This window comes from Vipera berus, assembly GCF_964194415.1.
Source record: "Vipera berus genome assembly, chromosome: 1".
Taxonomy (NCBI): domain Eukaryota; kingdom Metazoa; phylum Chordata; class Lepidosauria; order Squamata; family Viperidae; genus Vipera; species Vipera berus.
The window spans coordinates 190517638-190543819 of record NC_138202.1 but is presented as its reverse complement, the minus strand read 5'-3'; the positions used below and the strand labels follow the sequence as shown (position 1 = coordinate 190543819).

The 26182-nt window shown below is 42.1% G+C and overlaps 1 protein-coding gene across 1 annotated transcript; it reads right to left on the bottom strand.

Annotated features, from left to right (window-relative positions):
• Positions 1–9126: 9126 nt before the first annotated feature.
• On the bottom strand, positions 9127–21023 carry LOC308660549 (uncharacterized protein C21orf58; the record flags this gene model as incomplete). The annotated part of the gene is made up of 8 exons (XM_081314953.1): positions 9127–9169; positions 9508–9716; positions 10638–10774; positions 12512–12629; positions 18297–18476; positions 18968–19041; positions 20068–20122; positions 20967–21023. The coding sequence occupies 8 exons, from the start codon at positions 21021–21023 to the stop codon at positions 9127–9129; spliced, it is 873 nt and encodes a 290-aa protein (XP_081171079.1).
• Positions 21024–26182: the final 5159 nt, after the last annotated feature.

Here is a 26182-nt window from a genome sequence, read left to right as displayed (position 1 = left end):
GGTTGCACGGAGAGACGGACACTTGAGCTGGGTAGTATTTATTTATTGAGTCAGAAATGGAGCTGGGGCAAAGGGGTTACCTGGCATCTCTTTATACCTGCCCAGGTGAATGGCGAGCAATAGATTTAAACCTGGGCTTCCCGCCAGTGCAGGTGGCCAATGGATTTAAACCCTGGCTTCCCTCCAGAGCTGACCATGCCCTGGGGCTGTCAACGACTCGCTCTATTCAGGCTTTCCCACCAAAAGCGGTTATAGCCTGGAGCTGTCCAGCCCCCTGCTGTGCTGACATTTCCGTGTATGCTTTAAGAGCATACACTATACCCCTTCCCCCATAGTGAGGAACTACCCTCTGTCATTCTGTCTCCATAACTATATACACTTATTTACACTATACACAATATTTACATACACAAGAATTTACATTTGTTAATCCTTGGTTGCTTCTCCACCCCCCTAAGAACGCACATAGTCCACGAGGTAGCTTGGAGCCTTGTGCGGCCTGCTTGATCTTCTTGGGACTGGTTCACCTGGTGGTGTGGTGCTGTGTCTAGGCTCTCTTCCTTGTTGTGAATGTTGTGGTGGATTGTGGTCTGTGTGTGTGTGTGTTGCGGTGCCCGGTTTTTGTGTTCTGCTGGGTTCTGGTGACTGCCTGGTTTCTCTGTCAGTCTCCTGCCTGGGGTGGGGTTGCCACTGTGCCCCTCTGGTAACCCTCCTGGGTGTTTGTGTTTGTGTTGGCTCTTCCTCCTCAGCCCGCAGTGTGTCCTCTATAACCCTTTCAGGAGCCCTTTTCCTCAGCTGATCCAGGTGCCTTTTCCAAAGGAGTCCCCCCTCCACCCTTACTCTGTAGGAAAGGGGTCCTGTTTGCTCTAATATCTCCCCTGGCACCCATGGGTGACCTGTGCTATAGTTCCTAGCCCAGATGAATATACCCAAACACACCTACCTCCTCCTATTTCCCCCAATAACAGCAGCCCTACGAGGGAAATTGGGCCAGCTTTCATGGATAACGCAAGGCCTGAACTCATGGTCTACTGCTTTCTAGCCTTGTGCCTTAACCAGTAGATCAAACTTTTGCCAATCTACTTAGTGGTCCATTACCCCAGCCCCTTACCTTTCCAGTGTCTTCAATTTCAGAATTTATAATAAGTGCAATATTGTATGTTTCATTGAATTTTGCACAGAATGTCAAGGTAGGGGGGAAAAATGATACCTGCAAATTACACTGAATTTATTCTCCCATCCCATACACATCACTGCAGATAATTAAGGAGACCATCACCAAATGATAAGGCATACAGCTGGGTACTAGATCTCTCAATTCCCATTTCATATATACTTACAGTACAAAATGGAGAACAACAGAATTTAACAAAAATAGATTTAACAGATTTAACTATAGATTTAAAAATAGATTTAACTTCCAGAATAAATATGGGACTAAAAAGTTTCATTTAGCATTTGAATAAGTATTGATATTTATATTGCTTGTAGTTATTTTATAAAAGTTAAAGTGCGATAGATTTAATAGTTTATTGTTGTTTGCATAAGGTAGACTATGATTGTTTGTATTTTTATACCCTGTATTGAGCTCTGGGAAGTCGGGGAGGGGGGAGGGGGAAGGGAGGGAGGTGTTGGGGAGGGTTGGGGAGAGGGGAGGGGGTTGGGAGGGATTTTGGTTTGTTAAAAAAATGTATTGTAAAATTTTTCAATAAAAAAAAATAGATTTAACTGCAAATATCCAGCCAGAAAGTCAGACTTGGACTTTTATGCAGGTCTCTGCTGCCACCTACCGGTCATCTAAGTTTTTGCAGATACCCTAAAGGAAAAAGACATTTGGCCTGAGAGAATTGACTTCCCATCCCAGAAGTGAGCTATCACTAACATCTGATTTTCTAAAACTTTCAATATGGATTCTGTCAAATCACTCAAGAGACAAATGTTGAAGAACTGCAAGCCTCACGTACATAGTTGGGCATTCCTAAGGAACAAATTCAAGCTCCAAAGCAGAACTCATAAGTGACAACTTGAGGGCCAAACATGTAGTCCTTGACTTACAACCATTTAGTGACCAAACAAAGTTACAGTGGCACTGAAAAAAGTGACTTATAATAAGTTTTCACACTAAGCTTGTAAGCCGCCCTGAGTCTTCGGAGAAGGGCGGGATATAAATGGAATTAAATAAAAAATAAAAAAATAACATCCCCATAGTGATATGATCATAATTTGGATGCTTGGCAATTGGCATGTATTTATGACAGTTGCACTGTCCTGTGGTCATGTGATCACCATTTGTAACCTTCCCAGCTGGCTTCCAACAAGCAAAATCAATTGGGGGAGCCAGATTCACTTAATGACCATGATTCACTTAATAACTGCAGTAATTTGTTTAGCAACTGTGGCAAAAAAGGACATAAGATGGAGCAAATCTCACTTAACTGTCTGATTCATTGCTGGTTTTGGTAGCAAAAGGTCATGAACAAAAAAAACACAATTCCAAGCCATTTGGGGGGAAAGATTCAGAAAGGATTATTGATGTTTAAACATTAAACAGTTTAAACATGACGAAACCAGAACCTCCCAAACCCTAATCCCAACCCTGCACAAACTACCTTTAGGATTGGATTCTGTACCTGAGAGCAAAGGGTGTGTAGCTTAAAGGCCAGTGGCCTCTTTATTCTAGCTAAGTCTTATTGACATGGATACTGTTGCCATGGTATATGAAACAGATAACCTAAAACAGTTGGGCAAGACTTGCTGAGATGCTTGCCTCAGATAATAAAACAGTAAGGGAGGGGAAAGGTTCACTCATGTGTCCAGGAGCCTGGCCATTGTGCAGAGTTTTATAAATCTCTGTATGTTCCAGAAGTTTTGAACTGTAACTCTCTCAATTTCTTCTGATCATGCTTATGGAACTGATGAGAATTATACTCAAAAACATCAGAACAGAGGACCATCAAATTTATACCTACCATTTGGCTCATGCAGCACTTGCTTAATTGTCTACCAAGTGTGATGGAATGTGCACACCTGGTGAAGGAGAAGGGGCGAGTCTTGGCAAGTGCAGTCCATTTTCCCAAGGAGGAGGCAATACATAACAGAGAGAAGACCAAAATAAGAGGTTGTGCAGCCCTGAACTGGATGGGTTCAAGATGATCATACCCTTGAATCTCTCAGGGTATATCTATTAGATAAGATGATAGCTTTAGTCTGGCAAGATTTTTTCTATCACATGTAAGCAAATAAAAAATTGGACCCAACTGGATTTCACTCTGTTGTTTTGGGGCTTGTGCTTGACACTAAGGAACAATATTGTTTTCAGATAGTAAAGAAGTCTCCCAGACACTCCTGGTGAGAAGCCTTAGCAGTTTTAAACTCTGAACATTTTGCACATATAACTCAGAATTGTTTAACGTACACAAAACAAAAGATATGATGAGTGCCTCATAGCTTCTCTATTATTTTGCAACAGAAGAATTTCTTTGTGAACAGCCAGCAGAATAGTTCTGATTTCTGGGGCCCCTTCTCTTTTGCATATGATGACAGTCTTGCTAGCTAAACCACAACTATTTTCTTCCTATTCTGTCTCATAGAGCTTATTTTGCTGCTCCTGATTTCAAACCTTATGCCCTAGTCAATGCACTGTTACAACAGTTCTGGCTTCCTTATTTTTATCACTCTCTTTGTATGACCAAAAGCTATTTCCATTGTTTGAGAAGATTTGTGCCACTGTGCTCCATGCTACCTCTTCTTCCCTTTTGTTGGGTAATTAGAGCAGTAATTTCCCATCAACTCCTAGTTGGACCACTCCTGTAGACAGCCTTGTAGTGAAAGGCTCTGTTGTTGACATCCTATGTTAAATGTTGGTAGGTGGATTGAACAACGCACAAAAGAAGGTGTCTCCATCACTTCCTAAATATTATCATAAGACTGCTGCTATGAAGCCCATAACTGGTATGAGCTTCCAGTATAGCCATGGATGCTGGCACTTTTCCCTTCTTTCTCATGGCATTCTTCCTCCTCTTTTATGTCTGTGACATGAATGAACAGGATATGGTGCACATTATTTATCACATGGCATAGGTCAAATAGAATTGATGCATAAGACTGCTGCAATCCCTATGTTCTCAGCAAATGTGCATAATTTCTGTCTTTCTGCAGTGAAGTGAAGTATCAGAGGAGAGAGCTCCAATGCTTTTAATCAGGTATTCATTGCCCCTTTGCAAGCCACCTATAAGAGAAAATCAGTTAGTGTGCATACAATATTTAAGCAAGGTAACAGTGTACTTCTACAATGATGGAGGGGTCTAAAGGAACTAAAAACTAAATTGAAAAGAGAGTTTATATATACTACTGAAGCTTTCTTTCCTTCTCTCTAGCTCCAAAATCTTGCATCTCATATGGTTCCATGAATAAAATCTTTATAGTGTCAAATTCATTAATAATTGAAATCAGTTGCATAATGTATCTTTTTATTATGTTTTACTATTTACTATGTTTGCATCAGAAGCTTTCTATTAACCACACATTTTTCTATTTCTGTATAAAAATATAAAATAAATCATTCTACAAAGGCAGCATACTAATCTGATTTTAAAATTAAGAATCAAAGGTATAACCAGAGGTAGGATGGTAATGCCCCCGTTTATGGATTACTGCCTTGTCGTGGTGAAGGGGCTTGCGTAATTCAATGAAGCTATGAGCTATGCCGTGCAGGGCCACCCAAGACAGACAGGTCATAGCAGAGAGTTCTGACAAAATGTGATCCACTGGAGAAGGAAATGGCAACCCACTCCAGTATCTTTGCCATGAAAATCCCATGGACAGTACCAAAAGGCAAAAAGATATGATGCTGGAAGATGAGTCCCTCAGGTCGGAAGGCGTCCAATATGCTACTGGGGAAGAGCAGAGGGCTAGTACTAGTAGCGCCAGAAAGAATGAAGCAACTGGGCCAAAGCCGAAAGGACGCTCAGCTGTGGATGTATCTGGTGGTGAAAGGAAAGTCTGATTCTGTAAAGATTTTTTCTCCATAGGAACCTGGAATGTAAGATCCATGAATCAAGGCAAGCTGGACGTGGTCAAACAAGAGATGACAAGACTGAACATTGACATCTTAGGAATCAGTGAACTAAAATGGACAGGAATGGGTGAATTTAATTCAGATGACCATCAGGTATACTACTGCGGGCAAGAATCCCTCAGAAGAAATGGAGTAGCCTTCATAGTCAATAAAAGAGTAGGAAAAGCAATACTGGGATACAACCCCCCAAAATGACAGAATTATCACAGTGCGAATCCAAGGCACACCATTCAATATCACAGAAGTCCAAGTCTATGTCCACCACCGGTGCTAAAGAGGATGAAATTGACCGGTTCTATGAAGCCTTACAGCACCTTATAGAATTAAAACCAAAAAATGATGTCCTTATCATCATGGGGGATTGGAATGCTAAAGTAGGAAGCCAAAAGATAACTGGAATAACAGGCAAGTTTGGCCTTGGAGTACAAAATGAAGCAGGGCACAGGCTGATAGAATTTTGTCATAGCAAACACTCTGTTCCAACAACCCAAGAGACGGCTCTACACATGGACATCATCAGACGGCCAACATAGAAATCAGATTGACTATGTGCTCTGCAGCCAAAGATGGAGAAGCTCTATACAGTCAGTAAAAACAAGACCAGGAGCTGACTGTGGCTCAGATCATGAGCTTCTCGCTGCAAAATTTAGGCTTAAATTGAAGAAAGTAGGGAAAAGGATTAAGCCACTCAGATATGAACTAAATCATATCCCTGATAAATACACAGTAGAGGTGACAAATAGATTTAAGGAATTAGATCTGATAGACAGAGTGCCTGAAGAATTATGGGTGGAGTTCGCAATATTGTACAAGAGCAACTAAAACCATCCCAAAGAAAAAGAAATGCAAGAAAGCAAAATGGCTGTCTGAGGAAGCTTTGTAAATAGCTTAGGAAAGAAGGGAAGCAAAAGGCAATGGAGAAAGAGAAAGATACACCCAATTGAATGCAGAATTCCAGAGAATAGCTAGAAGAGATAAGAATGCCTTCTTAAATGAACAATGCAAAGAAATAGAAGAAAGCAATAGAATAAGGAGGACCAGAGAACTAGACAAGAATGAGCTTAACATCCCAGATAACCATGATTGGGTGGTCACTGACCCTGAGCCAGACATCCTAGAATGTGAAGTGAAGTGGGCCTTAGGAAATCTGAGCAACAATAAAGCTAGTAGAGGTGACAGTATTCCAGCTGAGCTATTCAAAATCTTAAAAGACGATGCAGTAAAAGTACTATACTCAATTTGCCAGCAAATTTGGAAAACTCAACAGTGGCCACAGGATTGGAAAGGATCAGTTTACATTCCAATTCCAAAGAAAGCCAATGCCAAAGAATGTTCAAACTATCACACCATTGCTCTCATTTCACATGCTAGTAAAGTTATGTTTAAAATTCTACAAGCTAGACTCCAGCAGTATGTGGATCGAGAACTACCAGAAGTACAGGCAGGATTTCAAAGAGGCAGAGGAACTAGACATCAAATTGCCAACATATGCTGGATCATGGAGAAAGCTAGGGAGTTCCAGAAAAACATCTACTTCTGCTTCATTGACTATGCTAAAGCCTTTGATTGTGTGGATCACAACAAATTGTGGCAAGTTCTTTAAGAGATGGGAGTACCAGACCATCTTATTTGTCTCTTGAGAAACCTATATGCAGGTCAAGAAGCAACAGTGAGAACTGGACACAGAACCACTGATTGGTTCAAAATTGGGAAAGGAGTCTGGCAAGGCTGTATACTGTCGCCCTGCCTATTTAACTTGTATGCAGAGCACATCATGAAAAAGGTAGGGCTAGATGAATCAAAAGTTGGAATTAAGATTGCCGGGACAAATATCAACAACCTAAGATATGCAGATGATACCACTCTAATGGCAGAAAGTGAAGAGGAACAAAAGAGCCTCTTGATGCAGGTGAAGAAGGAGAGTGAAAAAGTGGGCTTGAAACTCAACATTAAGAAAACCAAGATCATGGCATCTGGCCCTCTCAATTCCTGGCAAATAGATGGGGAAGAAATGGAGGTAGTGATAGATTTTATTTTCCTGGGCTCCAAGATCACCACAGATGAGGACTGCAGCCAAGAAATTAAAAGACACTTGCTCCTGGGGAGGAAAGCCATGGTAAATCTAGACAGCACACTAAAAAGCAGAGACATCACCCTGCCAACAAAATTGCAAATAGTCAAGGCCATGGTTTTCCCAGTTGCAATGTATGGCTGTGAAAGTTGGACCATAAGAAAGGCTGAGCGCCAAAGAATTGAGGCCTTTGAACTATGGTGCTGGAGAAGACTCCTGCGAGTCCCTTGGATTGCAAGGCGTCAGTCCTAAAGAAGATCAACCCTGACTGCTCTTTAGAAGGTCAGATCCTGAAGCTGAAACTCAAATACTTTGGCCACCTAATAAGAAGGAAGGACTCACTGGAGAAGAGCCTAATGCTGAGAAAGATTGAGGGCAATCAGTGGCGTAGCGTGGGGGGTGCAGGGGGGGCCGGCCGCACCGGGCGCAACATCTGGGGGGGCGCGACCGGCGGGCTAGGGCAAGGCTGCTCGCGAGCGAGGGGTATCTGTGCCTGCGCCGACACAGAAACGCTTCTCTCTCCGGGTGGGGGAAGGCTCGGCGGCTCCCTGGGTCTATATACGCCTCTGTATGCGCACGCCGCCGCGCGCTCCCGCGAACGAGAAAGAAAGAACGGCAGCGGCGGCGTCTGCGAGCCTCGCCAGTGGCGGCATTCCTCGGTGTGGGCGTGCCTGCGTCTTTGGGTGTGAGGCTTTCGGAGAGGCTGCCTTTGGCTCCTGGTACTTGCAGCCGGTGTAAAAGAACAAGTCTGTGAAAGCGGGCGAGAATTTCAGGGGGGTGGGGGGGGACGGGAGATCGCGGGAGGCTCGATTCTTCTTACGCCAGGGGGGTGCCAGGCGTGCGGTGCGAGAGCAAGGGGGCGCAAATTACTTGCCTTGCCCGGGGTGCTGACAACCCACGCTACGCCACTGAGGGCAATAAGAAAGGGACGACAGAGAATGAGGTGGCTGGATGGAGTCATTGAAGCAGTAGGCGTGAGCTTAAATGGACTCCAGAAGATGGTAGAGGACAGGAAGCCTGGAGGAACGTTGTCCATGGGGTCGCGATGGGTCGGACATGACTTCGCAACTAACAACAACAACACAGAATGGTAAACTGTATAAGCTATTCATCATCATCCTAATTCTGACAGGAAAGAAAATATGTATCCAGAGAAAAGGAAATTATTAAAAATATAACTCCATTCCAGTAAAATAAAATTTTCTCAGCTTCTATTGAGACCAATATTTTATCTAGAATCATTGAGAAGGTACATAATACGCTCTCCAATCCATCCAGATGCTATTTTCATTCACATTCTGAACTCAGCAAATACTGCTATGCAATCATGGTGTCTAAAACATCAAATGGGGTGTAGTATAAATTCTGTAGTAAAATCTATGGGAACTTACAGCTTTGTCTTTATAAGATTACATTATCTAATACGCAGATTAGCTCTCCTAAACAGGAGTTCTCTGTCCCAGACGCTCCGGGAGAATCTTAGGTATTACAAAGTGATCAGCTGAACAGATAGAAGTTTCGCGCAAGAAAACGTAACCAGAACTCCTATGCTACAGAGTAATAGGGAAAAGATGCTTGGTGACTTTCTTCCTCAATAGGCGATACAGATTTGAAAATGTCCAAACTCAAGCTTTCAGGGGTGTTGGGCTATAATTCCCACCAAGTCTAGCCAAAGTGTTTGTACTATAAATCTAGAGGGGACTTTCCCAGATCCAAGACTGGTCAACTTTATCCTGCCCTCACTTTATTAAAGCAGAAAAGCTCAACAAGATTATGAGAAAAGCCCAATAGGGTAAGCTGACTAACATCACTGTTACGTGGCAATTTGCTGTTAGTTGTGCCTGGTGGAACAATTTAAAAATCTCAAATCTATTGAGTTAGCAGGGAGAAAAAGACTAATCGGGCATGCTGACATAGCCCTGATATAAATATAGGAAGCTACACTCATATTACCTTTTCTAGACTGTTGTTATGGAATCTACAAACCCGAAGGTAATCCAAGCAGTCTGTGTGGTGGGACACTTGGGGAAGAAAAATGTGTAATTAGAAATATATATTTACACAATGAACTAACTTTATGTGATTTATCTAATTTTTCCTTTTTAGTGCACCTTTGAGCAATTGAAAATAATTCATGTATGACTTGCTAGAGGGAAACTTTTCAAAGGCTACAAAGGCTTAACAGAACCTGCTCATCCTGAAAACATGACTTTTGATATTTCACAACAATTCATTGTTGTTTTTCTGTGATTCTTTATATATACATAATACTTGAAGAAATATACCTGAACTGGAATACTGTAAAAAGGGAACAAATAGAACAAATGTCTTAGAAAGTTTTTAAACCAATTTTCCTTACGTGTGTGATGCATTGACTGGAATGGGCAGATTATGTACTTCAGATGGGAAACCCTCCTGTTGTGGGCTAGGGCAAGGTTGCAGAACTAATGGCCACATGGGGAAGCCACTTTGAGAAGGAATAACTGGTGCTCCTAAAGATGTGTAGTGATGATGATGTACAGTTGGTGGTTGTGATTTCTCCACTCTTATTGGAACAGGAGCAGTAAGCTGCAGATAAATTTAAAAAGATCAGGATAATATATTAAATACATGAAGTCAAATGATTTTGTGATTCCGATACTGATTTGAAGCTTATGGTTTAAAATCCATTTTTTCTCCTTTGTTTCAGACTCACAAAATGCATTAATGAATCAGTGACAAACTTACTTTCCATCATAACAAATTCCACTGAGGGAGAGGCAATCTTTCATGTTGCAAAAAGCACAAAACATTTCACTCTATAATATTTTCAGTTGTTTTGACTGGAAATGCTAACATATATTTGATGTTTGCCAAAACTATTATACTTCTGCATGCAGTTCAAAGAAGTAACTTCAGTATTGAAATTTTTAAGCATTGTAAAGCATAGGTTTCAAATTAGAAAAAAAAGGAGAAAAAAGGGTCAGATACAGGGGAGATTGCCTACAAAAACTGCTAATCTCTCCCCTCCACACACAGCAGAGATACTGGAGTGGAAGGTATTATAAGAAGTAAGCAGCACACAATGGGGTATACAGCAGGCTGTTTATATAGTACGCTCGTGACTCCTGATGCCAGTGCATTCCTTTTGATGTAATTCCCCATAATGTGCCTTCTTATTTACTCACTTATAATCCTTTCTTCTTCAATGAATGTAACTAGAAACATGAATTCCCTTCTTGCTAATTATCCCAGTGTCGGGCTGAGCATTTAAGAAGTGGGAGAGTGGGGAAAAGAAAAGCGTAGTCCCAGTTGTGTGATTTGCCAGTTAGCCACTATTCTGCTTAATGACAGAGCTGCCAGTCCTAATTGTGGTCCTTAAATGAGAATTACCTGTACACTATAATTAAGAATCTTAGAATGACACTGACCATTAAAATGATTAGCACACATAAATTTACAGATTTGACTCAACTATTATTACTGAAAGTCCTTTAAAAACATAGCTACCTGTTGTCCATGTTGAAGCATCGGGACCCCATACCCATTAGTTGGTGAATACGACAGTGGTAAAGATTTCAGCATCATGTTCTGCATAATGATTTGGTGCATCTGTGCATTTTGCATTAGCATCATTTCTACCATATCTATAAAGGATAAAGGACAATTTAAGCCCACCCTATGGTTATAATGAAGAACATAATGTAATCCAAATGGTGAAGTGCATAATTTCTTAGATCAATATCTTTTTTTAAAGCAACCACTCTAGTGTTAGCTGAGCTGCAAAATTTATATTTTAAAAGTACAACAAATAATACGTTAAGAACTTTAATGACGTACTACATATGTACACAGTGTGCTTCAACAAAGATGGAAATAATTAATTTAATAATTCCTTTAAGTTTAAAGTCTATAAATGATTCAAAGACTCTGAAGTTGCTAAGGAAAGGATATTATAAATATTTCAATTGAATGAAAAAAATCAAGGAGGTTCCTAACTACTTGCCTACATTATATCAAAGTAATATTAGTTTGGTAACGCTCTGCATTTAGAGTGTGTAGAGTGTTCAGGTATCATCTTTTGTAGCTCCTTAAAGCAGCCACATCTTTGCCCAAGTTTTTTCAGCTATTCTCTACACCTGTACTGGGATCCCAGGAAAATATGGCATTGGAGAAGCTGAAGACAACTGCCCCGTGCATGCTATTGTAGTAGCCAATTTGGTCTAATGGTTAAGGCATCAGGCTAAAAAGCAAGAGCAAGCGAGTTCAAATCCTGCCTTAGCCATGAAAGCCAGCTGGGTGGCCTGTAATTCTCTCTCAAACCAGCCCACCTCACAGGATTGTCATTGTGGGGAAAACAGAAGGAGGAAGGTTTGTTGGATATGTTCATGCCTTGAGGTATGTAAAAATAATAAAGGCGGGAAATAAATACATTCTCAAAGGCATCATTCTGCCTTCTGTTGCTTATGCCTGACATTTTGATGCTGTTGATCCTCCCTGCAGACACCCTTGCCAGTAAGGTAAAGTTGTCAGGGAAAGTGCCGTGAATGGTTTTATTTCTTTTTAATGCAACACTAGTCAGTTGTGTGACTAAATCATTTCTGTCCCTTTATTTATTTGGATTGTCTGATTGTAATTTAAGATTAGCACTTGTATTGTATGCAGATCTAGATTTCCTGTCATTTGGTGCCATTATCTTATCCACAAGTCCTTGCTTTGTTGCACGTATTAAATTTATCCAGTACATAACACACACAGAGAGAGAGAAGTTATTACAGTAAAGTGTAAAGTAAGTTCCTCTTATTCTACCAGACTAATTCTAAAAAGACTCTTTCCATAGCTACTCTTTACTTTTTAAATTGCATCCCCAAACCTCATCAGTGGGAAAATTAAAAGAGAATATTTGACACTCTCTATGGTATTTTATTTAAAAGTTAAGACTCAATTCAGTCTAGTGGTTAAGGCACCAGGTTAGAAACTGGCAGGCTGTGCATTCCAGTCCCCAAAGCCAGCTCATTCTCTCTCAGGCCCTGGAAAGAAGGCAAGGACAAAGCATTTCTGAAAAACTTTGCCAAGAAAATTGCAGGGGCTTGTTCAGACAGTGTCCAAGAATCGAACACAATTCAAGGGAAAAAATCTTGTTAGTCTCCCTGAATCCAACTGATCCTACTCTTGAATTTGGGTACATAGATGGGAGCCATATCAACAATCCTATCCATTTTAGGCCCAATGGACTTAATTCTGAGTCAATTTGTATAGAGTTGTAGCTCTGCAGCATACTGTAATCTTAGTTATATTTCCTAGGACTTGAAGTTAGTTCTATTATATTAAATGAGAGTTATTCCTACAGTGTACACATAGTTATAGTTTTTGAGCATAAATACCTTCTTTAATACTCCCAGATCTAGGTAGTGAAAAGGACTGTGTAGATGGAATCTGTGTAATGAGTGGTGGCTGATATGAAGGTATTTGTTGAATTATGGTTGCTGGTTGCTGTGGTAACTTGCAAAAGAAAAAAGATGGAAAAAGAATGGTTAAAGAATAAACCATAGCTCCATTCTATCTGTAGCTGAATTAAGTTGATAGACAACATATTAAACAATTAAAATGTTATACTTACATAGAATTCACTGAGCAAACCAACAGTGAAAGCTAAGAAGAGTTTAATGGAGAGAACAGAGGCCAGCAAAGCTGTATGTTCTGAAGAATTGTATGCTGATTCATGAACATTGAAAAGATCATCACAGAATAAAATCATTACAAAGAAGTGGGAAGTTAACTTAGATTTAATTTAACAATAGAGGAAGAAATACAACACAAGCGTTTTAAATATAACTTATTTGTATTTCATCCTCTATGTTTATTAGCTGTCCAGAGCAGCATTTGTAGCAACTGTAATGTATTAGCCTTACATGAGGCAATTGCTTGCTTATGTTAAACTCTTTGCTAATGGCTGAATTCACTTGTATGCTTTTTTAACGGTTGCTGGGCCGGCCTAGACTGGCTGTCTCCAGCCGGTTAAGTAAGTTTTTGGGTGGGAAACTGCTGCTTTAAATCTATTGGTCGCTGCCTATCGACCAACCTTATAAATAGCTGTGCAGCAGCTCCTAGCTTTTTTTCTGTTATGTTCTGACTTTCAGTAAAGTCTGTTGCTGTCTGAACCCTCCATCTCGCTCAATGCCTGCAAGAACCGAATACACAACACTGGCGACGACGGTGGGATGTGCTGCTTCATCATAAGAGCCTGAAGTCACTAGGGGGTGAGACCAGCACAGAGCCTAGTAGGGAATGGCTCCCCTCCTCGGTCTGCCTAGCAAGCCACGCTGGAGGCCACCCCGCCCTGAGGATCCATCCCAGGGCCTACGCAGAAGCCAGCAGCACAAGGCAACGCAAGACACGAGCCGCGAAGACTATGCACCATGGAGAAGGTCAGAAAGGTCGAAGAGTTCAACGTGACGCACCCAGAGAAATGGTTGTCCTACATTTCCCATGTAGAGAACTACCTGTGGGCCAATCAAGTCAGCGAAAATGGGCTGAAGGCCGCGACCCTTCCCTGTGTGTGCGGCCCAGCCATCTTCGATATCGCTGAGAACTTGGTCACCCCAGTGTTACTGGAAACCATCACCTATGCTGACTTAAAGAAAAAACTATGCGACCACTTCGAGCCAAAGCTATCCGTGATAGCATGGAGGCACGCCTTCAAGCAATGCGAACAACCCGGTGAGTCGGCGACAGAATTCATCGCAGCGCTTTGTCAAGCATCGCGACTCTGCAATTTCTCCAACTTAGAAGAGTGACTAAGACCGCTTAGTCTGTGGACTCAGGAACAGAGAGCTGCAACAAAAACTCTTCACCTTGGAGACTCTCTCACCCCAAGAGGCCTTAAAGGAGGTCATGGCGGACGAAGCCACCAGAGGGGCCATGAAGGCACTGCGGCCCTCCAAAAGCGCGCCAAACACAGAAACCGTCCACCACGAGGATGCCGAATGGTTGGAAGACACTGACTACAACCACGAAGTCGACAAGATTCAGAGGCACCAAGAAAGGGGACTGAGGCCATCTGACAAGGCAGTTCTGTTCCCGAGGTGCTTGGGCTGCAAAGGCCGCCATCAACGCGTGGACTGCTGTTTCAGAACAGCCACGTGCCAGGCGTGTGGGAAACCAAGCCAAATTGCCGCCATCTGTCAAGGTCGCCAGAGGGACCGCCAGCCAGACGAGCCATTCAGGAGAGGTACCAGGGCCCCGGGGCAACACCGAGTAGGGTTCTGCTCCAGTTGCCGTAGCATGTTCCACACTGGTGCCCACTGACCTCTTAAACAGAAGTTGCAACTGCAGGTCGAACTTCAAGGAGTTCCATGTAAAATGGAACTGGACACAGGCTCAGCTGTGTCCATCATCTCCATCAGAACCTTTTGGCAAGTTTGCAGCCGTAGCAACAGATGGGTCAAGCTTCGACCATCTAATATTTTACTCACCGACTTCCATAATTCCAGAGTGGTGGTCAAGGGTGAAGCCACACTTCCTGTGAAATTCAAGGGCTTTTCAGGCCCACTAGATGTTATTGTCGTAGATGGCCAATGTACGAGCCTCACAGGGCTCGATTGGTTCGATCCATTGGGCATCCAAGTAACCGGCATTCACTGAACACAAACGACAGACCTGTCTTCTGTCTGCAAGGAATTCACAGATGTTTTTGGCCCAAGTTTGGGAGAGTACAAGGGCCCTCCAATAGCTTTTAAACTTGATCCACAGGTCGCGCCAATCCGGGTTAAGCCCCACGGTGTGCCATTTGTGTTAAAGCATAAAACTGATGCAGAGCTGGACAAACTTGTCAGTCAGGGGGTTTTGCCGCCCGTAGACAGTGGGGAGTGGGAGGCCCCCATTGTAATGCTACTCAAGGCCAACGGAGAGGTACGAATATGTGCTGATTACAAGTGTACCATTAACCAGGCACTTCAGCAGCATGTGTACCCTGTCCCAGTCGTCAGCCATATTCTGGCATCGTTGCAAGGAGGCCGTGTGTTTGCTAAATTAGATTTAGTGCAGGCCTATCAACAGCTGCCAGTGTACGAGGCCACGGGAGCCGCCCAAATGATTGTTACTCATAGGGGGGCCTTCAAGGTCAAGCATCTACAATTCGGGGTGAGTGTAGCCCCAGGGATTTTCCAAGGAGTAATGGAGCGTATGCTCAAGGGCATTCCGGGGGTCTGCCCCTACTTTGATGATGTACTCATTGCTGGGGAATCTACAGAAGTTCTGGCTGAGCAGCTTAGTGCTGTCCTTCAGCGGTTCCACGCTGCAGGACTTAGATTAAGGAAAGACAAATGCAAGATTGGGGTTCAGTCTTCAGAATTCCTTGGGTTTCGGATCGATGCCAAGGGCATCCATCCTGCAGAGTCAAAGATGAAAACAATTCAGCTGGCACCAAGACCAAGGTCCAAGGGAGAGCTTCAAACCTTCTTGGGCCTCCTAAACTTTTATCATGGATTCCTCTCTAACAGGGCCGCAGTGGCAGAGCTGTTAGACTGGCTCTTAAAAACACTCAGTGGAAGTGGACCAAGATCCATGAATGGAGTTTCCAGCCTGTCAAACTGCTGTTATCCTCGAACTCAGTGCTCACACACTTTAACAAAAAGCTCCCAGTTTGCATCGCATGTGATGTATCCCCATAAGGGGTTGGGGCTGTGCTGAGCCACTTGTCGGCTGATGGGAAACAGTCTCCCATCACGTATTATTCGAGGACCTAGTCCTCAGTGGAGCGCAATTACACGCAAATTGACAAAGAGGCCTTGGCCATCGTGGCCAGAGTTAAAAAGTTCCATGACTATTTGTATGGGAGGCAGTTCACGGTCACTACTGACCACAAGCCCTTGCTAAGATTGTTCACAACAAACAAACAGATGCCTCAAATTCTGTCACCATGAATGTTGAGGTGGTCTATATTCCTTTCGACCTACAACTACAGGCTGATTCACAAACCCGGCAAAGAAATGGGCCACACAGATGGCCTTAGCAGATTGCCCTTGCCCCACATGGAGCCAGATCCAGATCCAGCTCCACACGTTTTAGCCATACAGGATTTGCCTGAGTTTCCCCTACACGCGGGAGATGTCGCTGCAGAAATGGCAGCCAACAAAATCCTAAGTCGCGTGTTGGCGTGGATTCACACATGATGGCTGGAAAATAGCGGGGGACCCGAGTTCCACAGTTTTTTCATACGGAAAAATGAGCTTTCAGCTCATAAGGGGTGCATCCTTTGGGGCAGTAGGGTCATAGTCCCCAGCTCACTCAGGCTCAGGTTTCTCCAGTCTCTGCATGAAGGCCATCCAGGCATCGTCCATATGAAGGCACTGGTAAGGAGGTACCTCTGGTGGCTAGGGCTAGATAAAGCTATTGAGGCCCAAGCACACAGGTGTTACACGTGTCAACAGTCCAGACCGGAGATGCCGCAGGCCCCTGTCCACTGATGGGAGGAAATGCACACACCGTGGTCAAGAATCCACGTAGATTTCTCTGGGCCCTTTCAGGGACAGTTGTTTTTAATAGTGGTCAATAGCCACTCTAAATGGTTGGAGGTGGTTCCAATTCCCAATATGACTACTGCAAGGACCATCCAGATGTTGCGGTCACTGTTTGTAACACATGGGCTTCCGGACGTCGTAGTCTCTGACAATGGAGCCCAGTTCACCGCGTCAGAATTCCAGGCCTTTCTCAGGGCCAACCTCATAAGGCATGCCATGTTGGCTCCCTTCCACCCATCACTGAACACACAGGCAGAATGCATGGTTCATACAACCAAAGAATCGCTCAAATGCATTGGTACAGGGGATTGGCACCACAGGCTGGCCAATTTTCTATTATGCCAGCACACAACACCTTGCACAGCCACAGGCAAGAGCCCCGCAGAGCTTCACTGGAGCAAGAGGCTAATAACTAAGCTGGACAGGCTGCACTCCGACAGAGTAGCCTCTGACACAGCCTGTCCGAAAGCACCAAGGAACTTACAAGTGGGGAACCAGGTTTGGATCCAGAATTATGGGCAGGGGGCTTTGTGGGTGACAGTGAAGGTTGTTAAGATGTCAGGACCACTCTCCTACGAGGTGGTCCTGGAAGATGGGCAAGTCATTCACCCACATATTGATCAGTTGCGCCAGAGGCTAGCAGAGCAGTCACTGGCTCAGGACTTCCAAGAGGGACAGACATTGAGTCCACAAGCCAGTATTCCAGCAGAGCAGTTTGCATGCTCTTGCACAAGAGAACAGGGACAGGGCTGTAGAAGCACTTCCCCTGGAGACACAGACTGTACCACAGGAGCCGGACAGTCATCCAACAACCAGTAACAGCCCTGCTGATTTCACAGCACAATTGGACTTTGGTTTGGGCCGACCGGGACAGGCCAGCCAAAGGCACTCAAGTCGTTTTGATTCCACTGAACTGCAGAGCCCGGGCCTACCCAGCACAGCAGGCGAGCAGGTAGACCGGGAGTTCCCAGTAGCCCCCTGATGCTCCGAACAAGCACAAAGACCCCCCCAAGTATCTACAAGATTTTGTAACCAAATGAATGTGTGTGCTATCCAGGGGGAAGGGGTGTAATGTATTAGCCTTATATGCTGTAATTGCTTGCTTATGTTGAACTCTTTGCTAATGGCTGAATTCACTTTATGTTTTTTTAACGGTTGCTGGGCCGGCCTAGACTGGCTGTCTCCAGCCAGTTAAGTAAGTTTTTGGGCGGGAAACTGCTGCATTAAATCTATTGGTCACCGCTTATCGGCCAACCATATAGATAGCTGTGCAGCAGCTCCTAGTTTTTTTCTGTTATGTTCTGACCTTCAATAAAGCCTGTTGCTGTTTGAACCCTCCGTCTCGCTCAATGCCTGCAAAAACCAAATATACAACACTGGCGACGGTGGGATGTGCTGCTTCACCGTAAGAGCCTGAAGTCACTAGGGGGTGAGACCAGCACAGAGCGTGGTAGGGAACGGCGTCCCCCCCTCAGTCTGCCTAGCAAGCCAATAATATCGCAAGAGATCTTATGAAATCATGATGTTACTGATGAAATAATGTTCCAGACCTGTCACATAATGAATTCATGCTGCCCACAGTTGATTTTGCTTGGATTAGTTTGATGATTTTTTTATTCCTCCTTGAAATAAAGCAGAAAACACTTACTGTTTGCTGGATAATTCTTGGTTGTTGAGGTATAGGGGGAGGGGGAAGGGGAGGGGGAGGGAGAGGAGGTGAAGGAGGAGCAGGAGGAGGAATTTGGTAGATATGATGTGGCTTCAAGGGCTTTTTATGAATTCTGGGTAAACCTTGTGGTACTGAAAGTTCTTCCAAAAGATTTTGTTCCTATAATACAAAGTATATTTTTTCTAAACTCATATATTTGCTTAAAGAAAACCAACCTGCAACTAGACAGAAACTGAAGACATTTCCAGTATATAATCTTTTCTTGCTAAAGACATTAGCAAAAAAATGAACATTAAACTTTTCATTAATTGTATTCAACATATTGGACAGAAATAGATGAGATACTGCATAACTCCACTTCACAATTTTATTAAACTTTAAAAGTTGTATAAGAGATTTTCCTTTTCAAAAAAAGAACCGTGATGCAAAAAAAGGGTTTTCTTACCTCCCCTCCCAAATTTATCTATTCAAAATTACTTTGCTTTTCCTTAGAATTTTTACTTTTCACTACACCTTATCTAAACTGATAGTATTAGCTGGCAAAGAGCTAAACTATGTTAACATTGTATTAACATTGTAAAAATGAGCAAAAGGAAGTATATTTTATTCTGTTTTTTTAAAGAAAATGATAAGAATTAGGGATATCATACTCTGAGCTGCTGTAGAAGATCTTTCCTTCTTCTCAATGCACTTTGTAAGGCGTAGCCATAATTGTCATAAATTCCTGCAAAAAAATGTGGGTGACATTAATATCGCGTTTAAAAAAGAGTGAAGAGAAAAGAGAGAGTAAAACTAGCATATTACTCTTCATGCAGAACAGTTTGAACAACCATTCACTCATTAGGAGGCAATGGATATCCTGAGTAGCCAGTGGAGGCTTTTTCCATTGGGCGAGCACAGGTTGGGACAAGGCACAAGCGAATGTGTTGCTTCTGCTTGGGAGCAGAGGGACCGCAAAAGCTCTAATTCTCCCCAGTCTGTCATATATGGTGATGCTCTACAGACTGTAGCAGGAAGGGATAATAACATCTCCAGTCACTTGCATCCATCCTTTCATGGTAGGAAGTTATAGCCCCTGTAAAAATTGCTGGAAACAGGATGTTCTTTTCTTCTGTCATCCCCAACAACCTCCTTAAAAGAAGTCAAAGCAGCTACTGCAAATCCGCACAATTCAAAAATGTATCGCTCCGCTTAAAGAAGATCTTGAAGCTGACATTTGAAGCCCATAGAGAAAGAACTGGGAAAGGAGTGTCATATTTTTTGGCAAGGGCTTCTGCAACTCAAGCCAATCCATGTTTGTTATTTATTTATATGCAATATTTGTAATCTATCCCAGATCTGATAGTCTCCGAGCAGTTAATAATAAATTATAAACACATTAAACAGATAATAAAAAGTAATAAAAACAATATATAGTATATCAACATACTAATAAAGAGGTAAGTACTGCTACATGGAGATTTCAGTTTAATGGTACAGGACAGCTCTACAAGTAGATATGCACAGACCTGCAATCCTAGATTAATGCTCTTGTTAACTTTCTGATAGTTTTAACTTTCATCCTCTACATGTGTAGCAATTAATCTAATTAATACAAATAAACACAAATAACATAAATAAAGCTTTGCGTGATAAAAGATTTTTAGGCAAATATTAAATTCAGATGGGATTAATTCTGCAAATTTTTTTATTGCAATCCATGACTTGACATCATACTTAATTCCAGTACAAATATGCTTTAATTGCTTACTTGAAGAGACAGGTGATTCCGAGTCATCCACGTTTTCATGTTCATTTTCTAATTTCTATAGAACAATATAACAGGATTCTTTTAAAAAAACACCTGTAACTTCTGACATTAATTTTAATGTTTTTTAAATAATAATAAAAAGGAATCAGCAGGAAATAATCAAACTTTAGATAAACCTTGAATTACGTAGAAATCAATTTGCTAATGTGCAGCATAAGGGTAGAAATCTCTCTTGAACTCTGACCAATGTCCTCTGACATCCATTTTCTTTCTTGTGAACTTGCTTTACATCTTAACCCTAGCCAGCAATCAACATAATATTGTCCTTAGCTGCACCAGTGTAAAAGTATGGTTTCCTCCACTATATTAACACATTTCTTGAGCAGCTTTCAAGTATATAGAATATGTGTAATTTTGTCACTTGGTGCCTTCAAAGCTTTCAAGTATATAGAATATGTGTAATTTTGTCACTTGGTGCCTTCAAAGCTTTCAAGTATATAGAATATGTGTAATTTTGTCACTTGGTGCCTTCAAAGCTTTCAAGTATATAGAATATGTGTAATTTTGTCACTTGGTGCCTTCAAAGCAGTTTAGGGAACACAGGCATTAAAAGCAGGATATGGCTTGGCAATAAGGACAGTAGCGTTTATGACAGTAGGGCTTTCTGATAGGCAGGTGGGACTTCAAGACAAGTTGGGGAAAGGCCCAAAGGATCAGGAACATTTGATTAAAGGTACACCTTTATGCATACATAGCATTCTTGACATGTTCAATACGAAACAGCTAACAGCTATCTGTATTGCAAAATCTCCATTTTAATTGATAGGGTTTTTCCATCCTTTTTTGCCCTATTAGTGGATAGTTAATGCTTGGATATCATTGTAGAAAAGTCAGCTTACCTTTTCAAGGAGTTTGAGCTTCAGACGGGTCATGTGATCAGCCACATCAGATTCCATCACTGGGGAAAAATTCCAAGGTAAGTTGTGGGTGGTAAGCTACATTATTTTGAATATGGGTTACCTTTCTCTCTCTCCAGCTTCGTTATGAGTTTCCATGTACTTTTCTTCAGCAAGAGGTTCAGGTTGTGGTTACAGAGAAAACAGAAACTTCTTATACTGTATCATGTCTTTTGTAATGTACACTCAACACGGGTTGCTAAGATATTGTTTCACTAGAACAATAGCAATATTTTCTTTAAGGTTGCTGACTCTTCCAGTGCAAGTTCAATGTGCCAAACCCTGTGCGTTGCTAATACCCTTCTCTGAATAACTCTGTTAAGCCTAGAGAACAAGTTAGCTTCACATCTGTTGGTCATAATTTAAACAATATGTATTTCCAAGGATCAGTATTCAGCTGGCTCATACAATAATCAGAGAAAGACAAAAAACAAAAACAAAACAAATGAGTGAGGCTATGCATTGATTCTATAAATTCAAATTTCAACCCAGTGTTTCCCAAACTATAGTTAAAAATAATCCCTGAAATCTCATACTATGACCAATATCTGAAAAAATAAAGCATCAGCTTATGTTCATTAAAAGCATGATTTAAGAAGTCAAAGATAAATAGAATGAAGGTTCTACATAGATATGCTCAGTGCTTTTTTTGTAAAAGAAAAAGGTGCCGGAACTCACACATGTCATACAACCCGCCTTGCCTACTCTACAACGTTCCATCCAAAAAAGGTGCCGGAACTCCGTTCTGAGCGTTTTATGAGAAAAAAAGCCCTGGATATGCTGAACATTAACCTAAAGCAGATTTGATCAATAACAACTAATAATATATCAATATAACTAGGTCTCCAAATTTGTTTCAGTGTCTGGGCAATCACAGATAAAATATAAACTAGTCCCAAGCAACAAAATGTACTAATTAATAATTAAAATATTATTGCTTCAAAAACCATTCTATCTCATATGGCCTAAAGTAATTGTTTTTAGCCCAGGATAGCTAATTAAAAAAATATTGCAAAGACAGAGTATGTTGTTGAAAGTAAAGTCTTCATCGTGATTCATCCAAGCCGGGGATAAACAACATGGCAACTGCTTTAGAAAGAAGGTTACAGTTTATTGAAGAGTAGAGCCAGAGAGAAAGATGGCTCTGGCAGGGGAAAAAAAGGACTGAGCACATGTAGGGAGTGGGTTTTTATACCCTCTTGAGCCTTTTTTTTTAATGATTTCCTGTTCCTGTTTGAGGCTATTTCCTGTGTCACGTATTCTGAACTGAGTCTGGGTTTGCCCTTTGGCATCTGTGGGCTAGCCCTATTATGCCCTGTCTTAGAGTTTGGGTGGGGTATGTAGATTTTAGGTCTTTGTCTTCCTAAGCTTCTAGCCTGGGCCTCCTACATCTGCATTTGTACAGAGCTTGGGAAAGGGAGAGCTGGGGCTATTAAGCAAACTGGGCATGCTTTTCTGGTTCTTCAATATCTTTTGAGGAAATATATTTTTCTGCCTTTTAATATTTCCTTCTCTGGGAAGCTGACTTCCCACAATGTGAAAAATACTGAAGGGATTTTATTATGCTTAAGGTTGATGTTAGTAATATTGATATTAGTAGTGATACTTTGTAATCATCTTTGTTTACGTGCAAGCAGTTTTGTAGGTGCTTTATATTGGAAAATTAATTATATAAAAGCAAATGTTTCATGCTTTAGGTACAGGTGATTGCTTACATGAAAAGAGCATGGTAAGGAGAGGGGGAAAGGAGCTGTGGTGGAGCCTGGGTTGTTGTGTATGTAGGAATTATTTTTCTGTACCTTTTGGTTCCTAGTACCAAGACCAGATCTCTTTGTTCTGAAGGGGTATAAAAGGTGGAAGACATCTTTCCTGGTTGTTGCCTTCATCTCTCTACCAGCCACGAAGAGAGATGTGGCCACCCAACTCTATTTTGATCAAAATAAAAGTTGTTTGCTTGCTGAAACCTCGGCTCAGGAGTTTATTTTGGCTCTCTTAAATTCCTGAGTAATGCTGGGGCAATTGTGAGGCTAAGTGTAAAACCTTACATTCCTGGCATCCAAACGTTGGGGCAAGCTTCAAAGGCTCTCTCCCCCCACATCTGGAGATCCCTGTTAGGATGCCAAGCTTTCATTTCTCAGCAGGAGGAAACTGACAGCAACTGAAGCGTGAGTCTTAGAGCACTCCTGGGCATTTGACCTAGAAGACTCCTATGCTTCATCTTTGCCGGTGGATCCGTGTCTGAGGAACCTGAACACCCGAATTTAATGAGGTTTCATGCTTCTCCACTGACAGGAGAAATTGCAACAGGCACCTTAGTGAGTAAAAGAGATAAAAAAGCTTTGGAAATCCTGGAATAAGGCAGGAGTTTGATCGCTCCGACTTGTCTCTAGAGATAAGCATAAAAATAAATGAATACATAAGTAAGAAAGAGCAAGCCGAGAAACTGCTTTTTAATACAGGATAGTGATTTAAGTAAAGTAATTGAATTGGCATGTAATTTTTTTGCAGAGGTTTTGGTAATTTTGAAATAAGATAGGGGGTTGATCTCCTCGACTATCCCTCCAATGGTAAAATTTATTACTAAATTACAAATTAACTAAGTGAAAAGGGAGGTAGCCGAGAAACTATCTTGAAAAAAAGGAAAAAAAATATGGGGAATCAGAGTAATTTAAAAGAAATAAATCAAAATGTACTCTGCAATTTTGAACAATTCAAGGTTTTGAATTAGTAGTGATACTTTGTAATCATCTTTGTTTACGTGCAAGCAGTTTTGTAGGTGCTTTATATTGGGAAATTAGTTATATAAAAGCAAATGTTTCATGCTTTAGGTACAGGTGATTGCTTACATGAAAAGAGCATGGTAAGGGGAGGGGGAAAGGAGCTGTGGTGGAGCCTGGGTTGTTGTGTATGAGTCATCATGTAGGAATTATTTTTCTGTACCTTTTGGTTCCTAGTACCAAGACCAGATCTCTTTGTTCTGAAGGGGTATAAAAGGTGGAAGACATCTTTCCTGGTTGTTGCCTACATCTCTCTACCAGCCACAAAGAGAGATGTGGCCACCCAACTCTATTTTGATCAAAATAAAAGTTGTTTGCTTGCTGAAACCTCGGCTCAGGAGTTTCTTTTGGCTCTCTTAAATTCCTGAGTAAGGCTGGGGCAATTGTGAGGCTAAGTGTAAAACCTTACAATACTTTCCTACATTATTAATTAGAAATCTAGTCAGCACATTCACATCTGAGATTGTATGTATCCATTACATTTTTTGTGTATGTGTGTGTGTGCCTTTGAATCAGTATTGACTCCTAGTGACTGCTTGGATAACCCTGCAGTTTTCTTGCTAAGGTATTTTCAGCAGTGATTTGCCATTGCTTTCTTCCTAGGGCACGGGTCGGCAACCCGCGGCTCCGGAGTCGCATGCGGCTCTTTGAGCTGTCTCCTGCGGCTCCCAGCCGCCCGGTGCATGCGCACCTCTTCGAACGGGCAGTGGTGCGCGCGCACCTCTCCAAATGGAGAGTGGCACCGCCCATTTGGAGAGGTGCGCGCGCACCTCCCCGAACGGGCGGAGGTGCGCGCGCACCTCCCCAAACCTTTGGAGAGGTGCGTGCGTACCTCCGCGCGAATGGGCAGTGGCGCCGCTCTTTGAGAAAGCTGCCGCGGCCCGTCTACAAAGCTGCCGAAAGCGGCAGCTTTGCAGACGGGCCATCGCCGTCGGGCAACCGGGAACCGGTTCCATCTCACTTAAAAAAATGGCAACCGCACGCGTCCGCGCATGTGCAAGGAAAAACCTTTTGCACATGCGCAAAACATTTTTTTGCGCATGCGCGTGCATGGACGCACACACGCAGCACCCACTTTTTTTAATGTGTGATGGAACCGGTTCCCAGTGGCTCTTTTCCTTTTTCAGGTTGCCGACCCCTGTCCTAGGGCTATGAGGGAGTGACTAAACCAAGGTCATTCATTTGGCTTTGTGCCTAGGGTGATACCAGAGCTCACCAGTCTACCAGTTTCTAGCCTAATTCCTTGGGTGGGCAGAAGTAAAAAAAGACTTGAAGGTACATTTCTCCCCCACTAACTTAAGTACAATACTATATATACACAGCCAGGGAAAATATATAGTAGTACTGTATATTCATAATCTTTCACCAGCAACATTTAAAAACGTATCTGAAATGAGTTCACAAATGTTTAATAACATTTCTCAGTCAGAAATGGTGCTATTCCATTTTTTTCACATTTATACAGTGTTCTTAGGTGATGGATCTTCATATACAAGTTATAACATAGTTTTCAGACAGTGGAGTTTCCACAACAGGGCTTGAATTTTATTCAACAGAACCTGGAAAATGCTTGGGATTAGTTATTAATTATTACAGTCCTCTGGCTTCAGAGACTTTTTATTCAAACACATTGCAATAATTCTTAAGAGTTTTGTTACGTTCCAAAGCTAGTTAATTAACCCCTCCTGTTAGATATGTGAAGATATGAAATAATGAGAAGATATATGGATGAACTGAAGGTTATGTTCAATTCAATGAAATAGTGTTTAAAACATATTGGTAGTCTGACTTGTAGAAATCATGATTGCCAGTGAGACTGAAAATTCTAGACTTGTTCTAAGCACAAAACTCAGCCAAGAAGGAAACAGCAAACCAGTTCTGAACATCTTGCCCAGGAAAACCACAAGGAATTGTCTGAAGGGTGGCCAGGAGTCAAAAGCAACTTGAAGGTACTTTGCCCCCACTAAGTAAGTACAATAGTACTGGTATACTCTGCCAGGGAAGATATATAGTGTTATGTACTGGAATGTAATGATGCAAGCCATTGACCCTCGTCTGTTGTGGAGAAGCTAAGTAGGCATTTCCTGCCAAGCCGAGGCGAGAGTCAGTCCCAACAGTTTCAGCGGGAACATTTGTATTTGGGGCGGGAGAATTCAGGCAGGTAATTGGAGGAACACCTGAGGGCTTATGTGTACTGGCCATTACTTGTAGCTGAGCAGCTGTTTTCTTGAGACAATAAAGAGATGCTTTGATGCTGTGTCGCTCCTTGCCTATGACTTAACCCACTACATAAAATATAGTACTGTAATTTCTCCTTGGTTTCATGGCAAAACCCTACTTAAAATTCTGTTTTGACAGACAAAATCATAGTTTGATCACCGA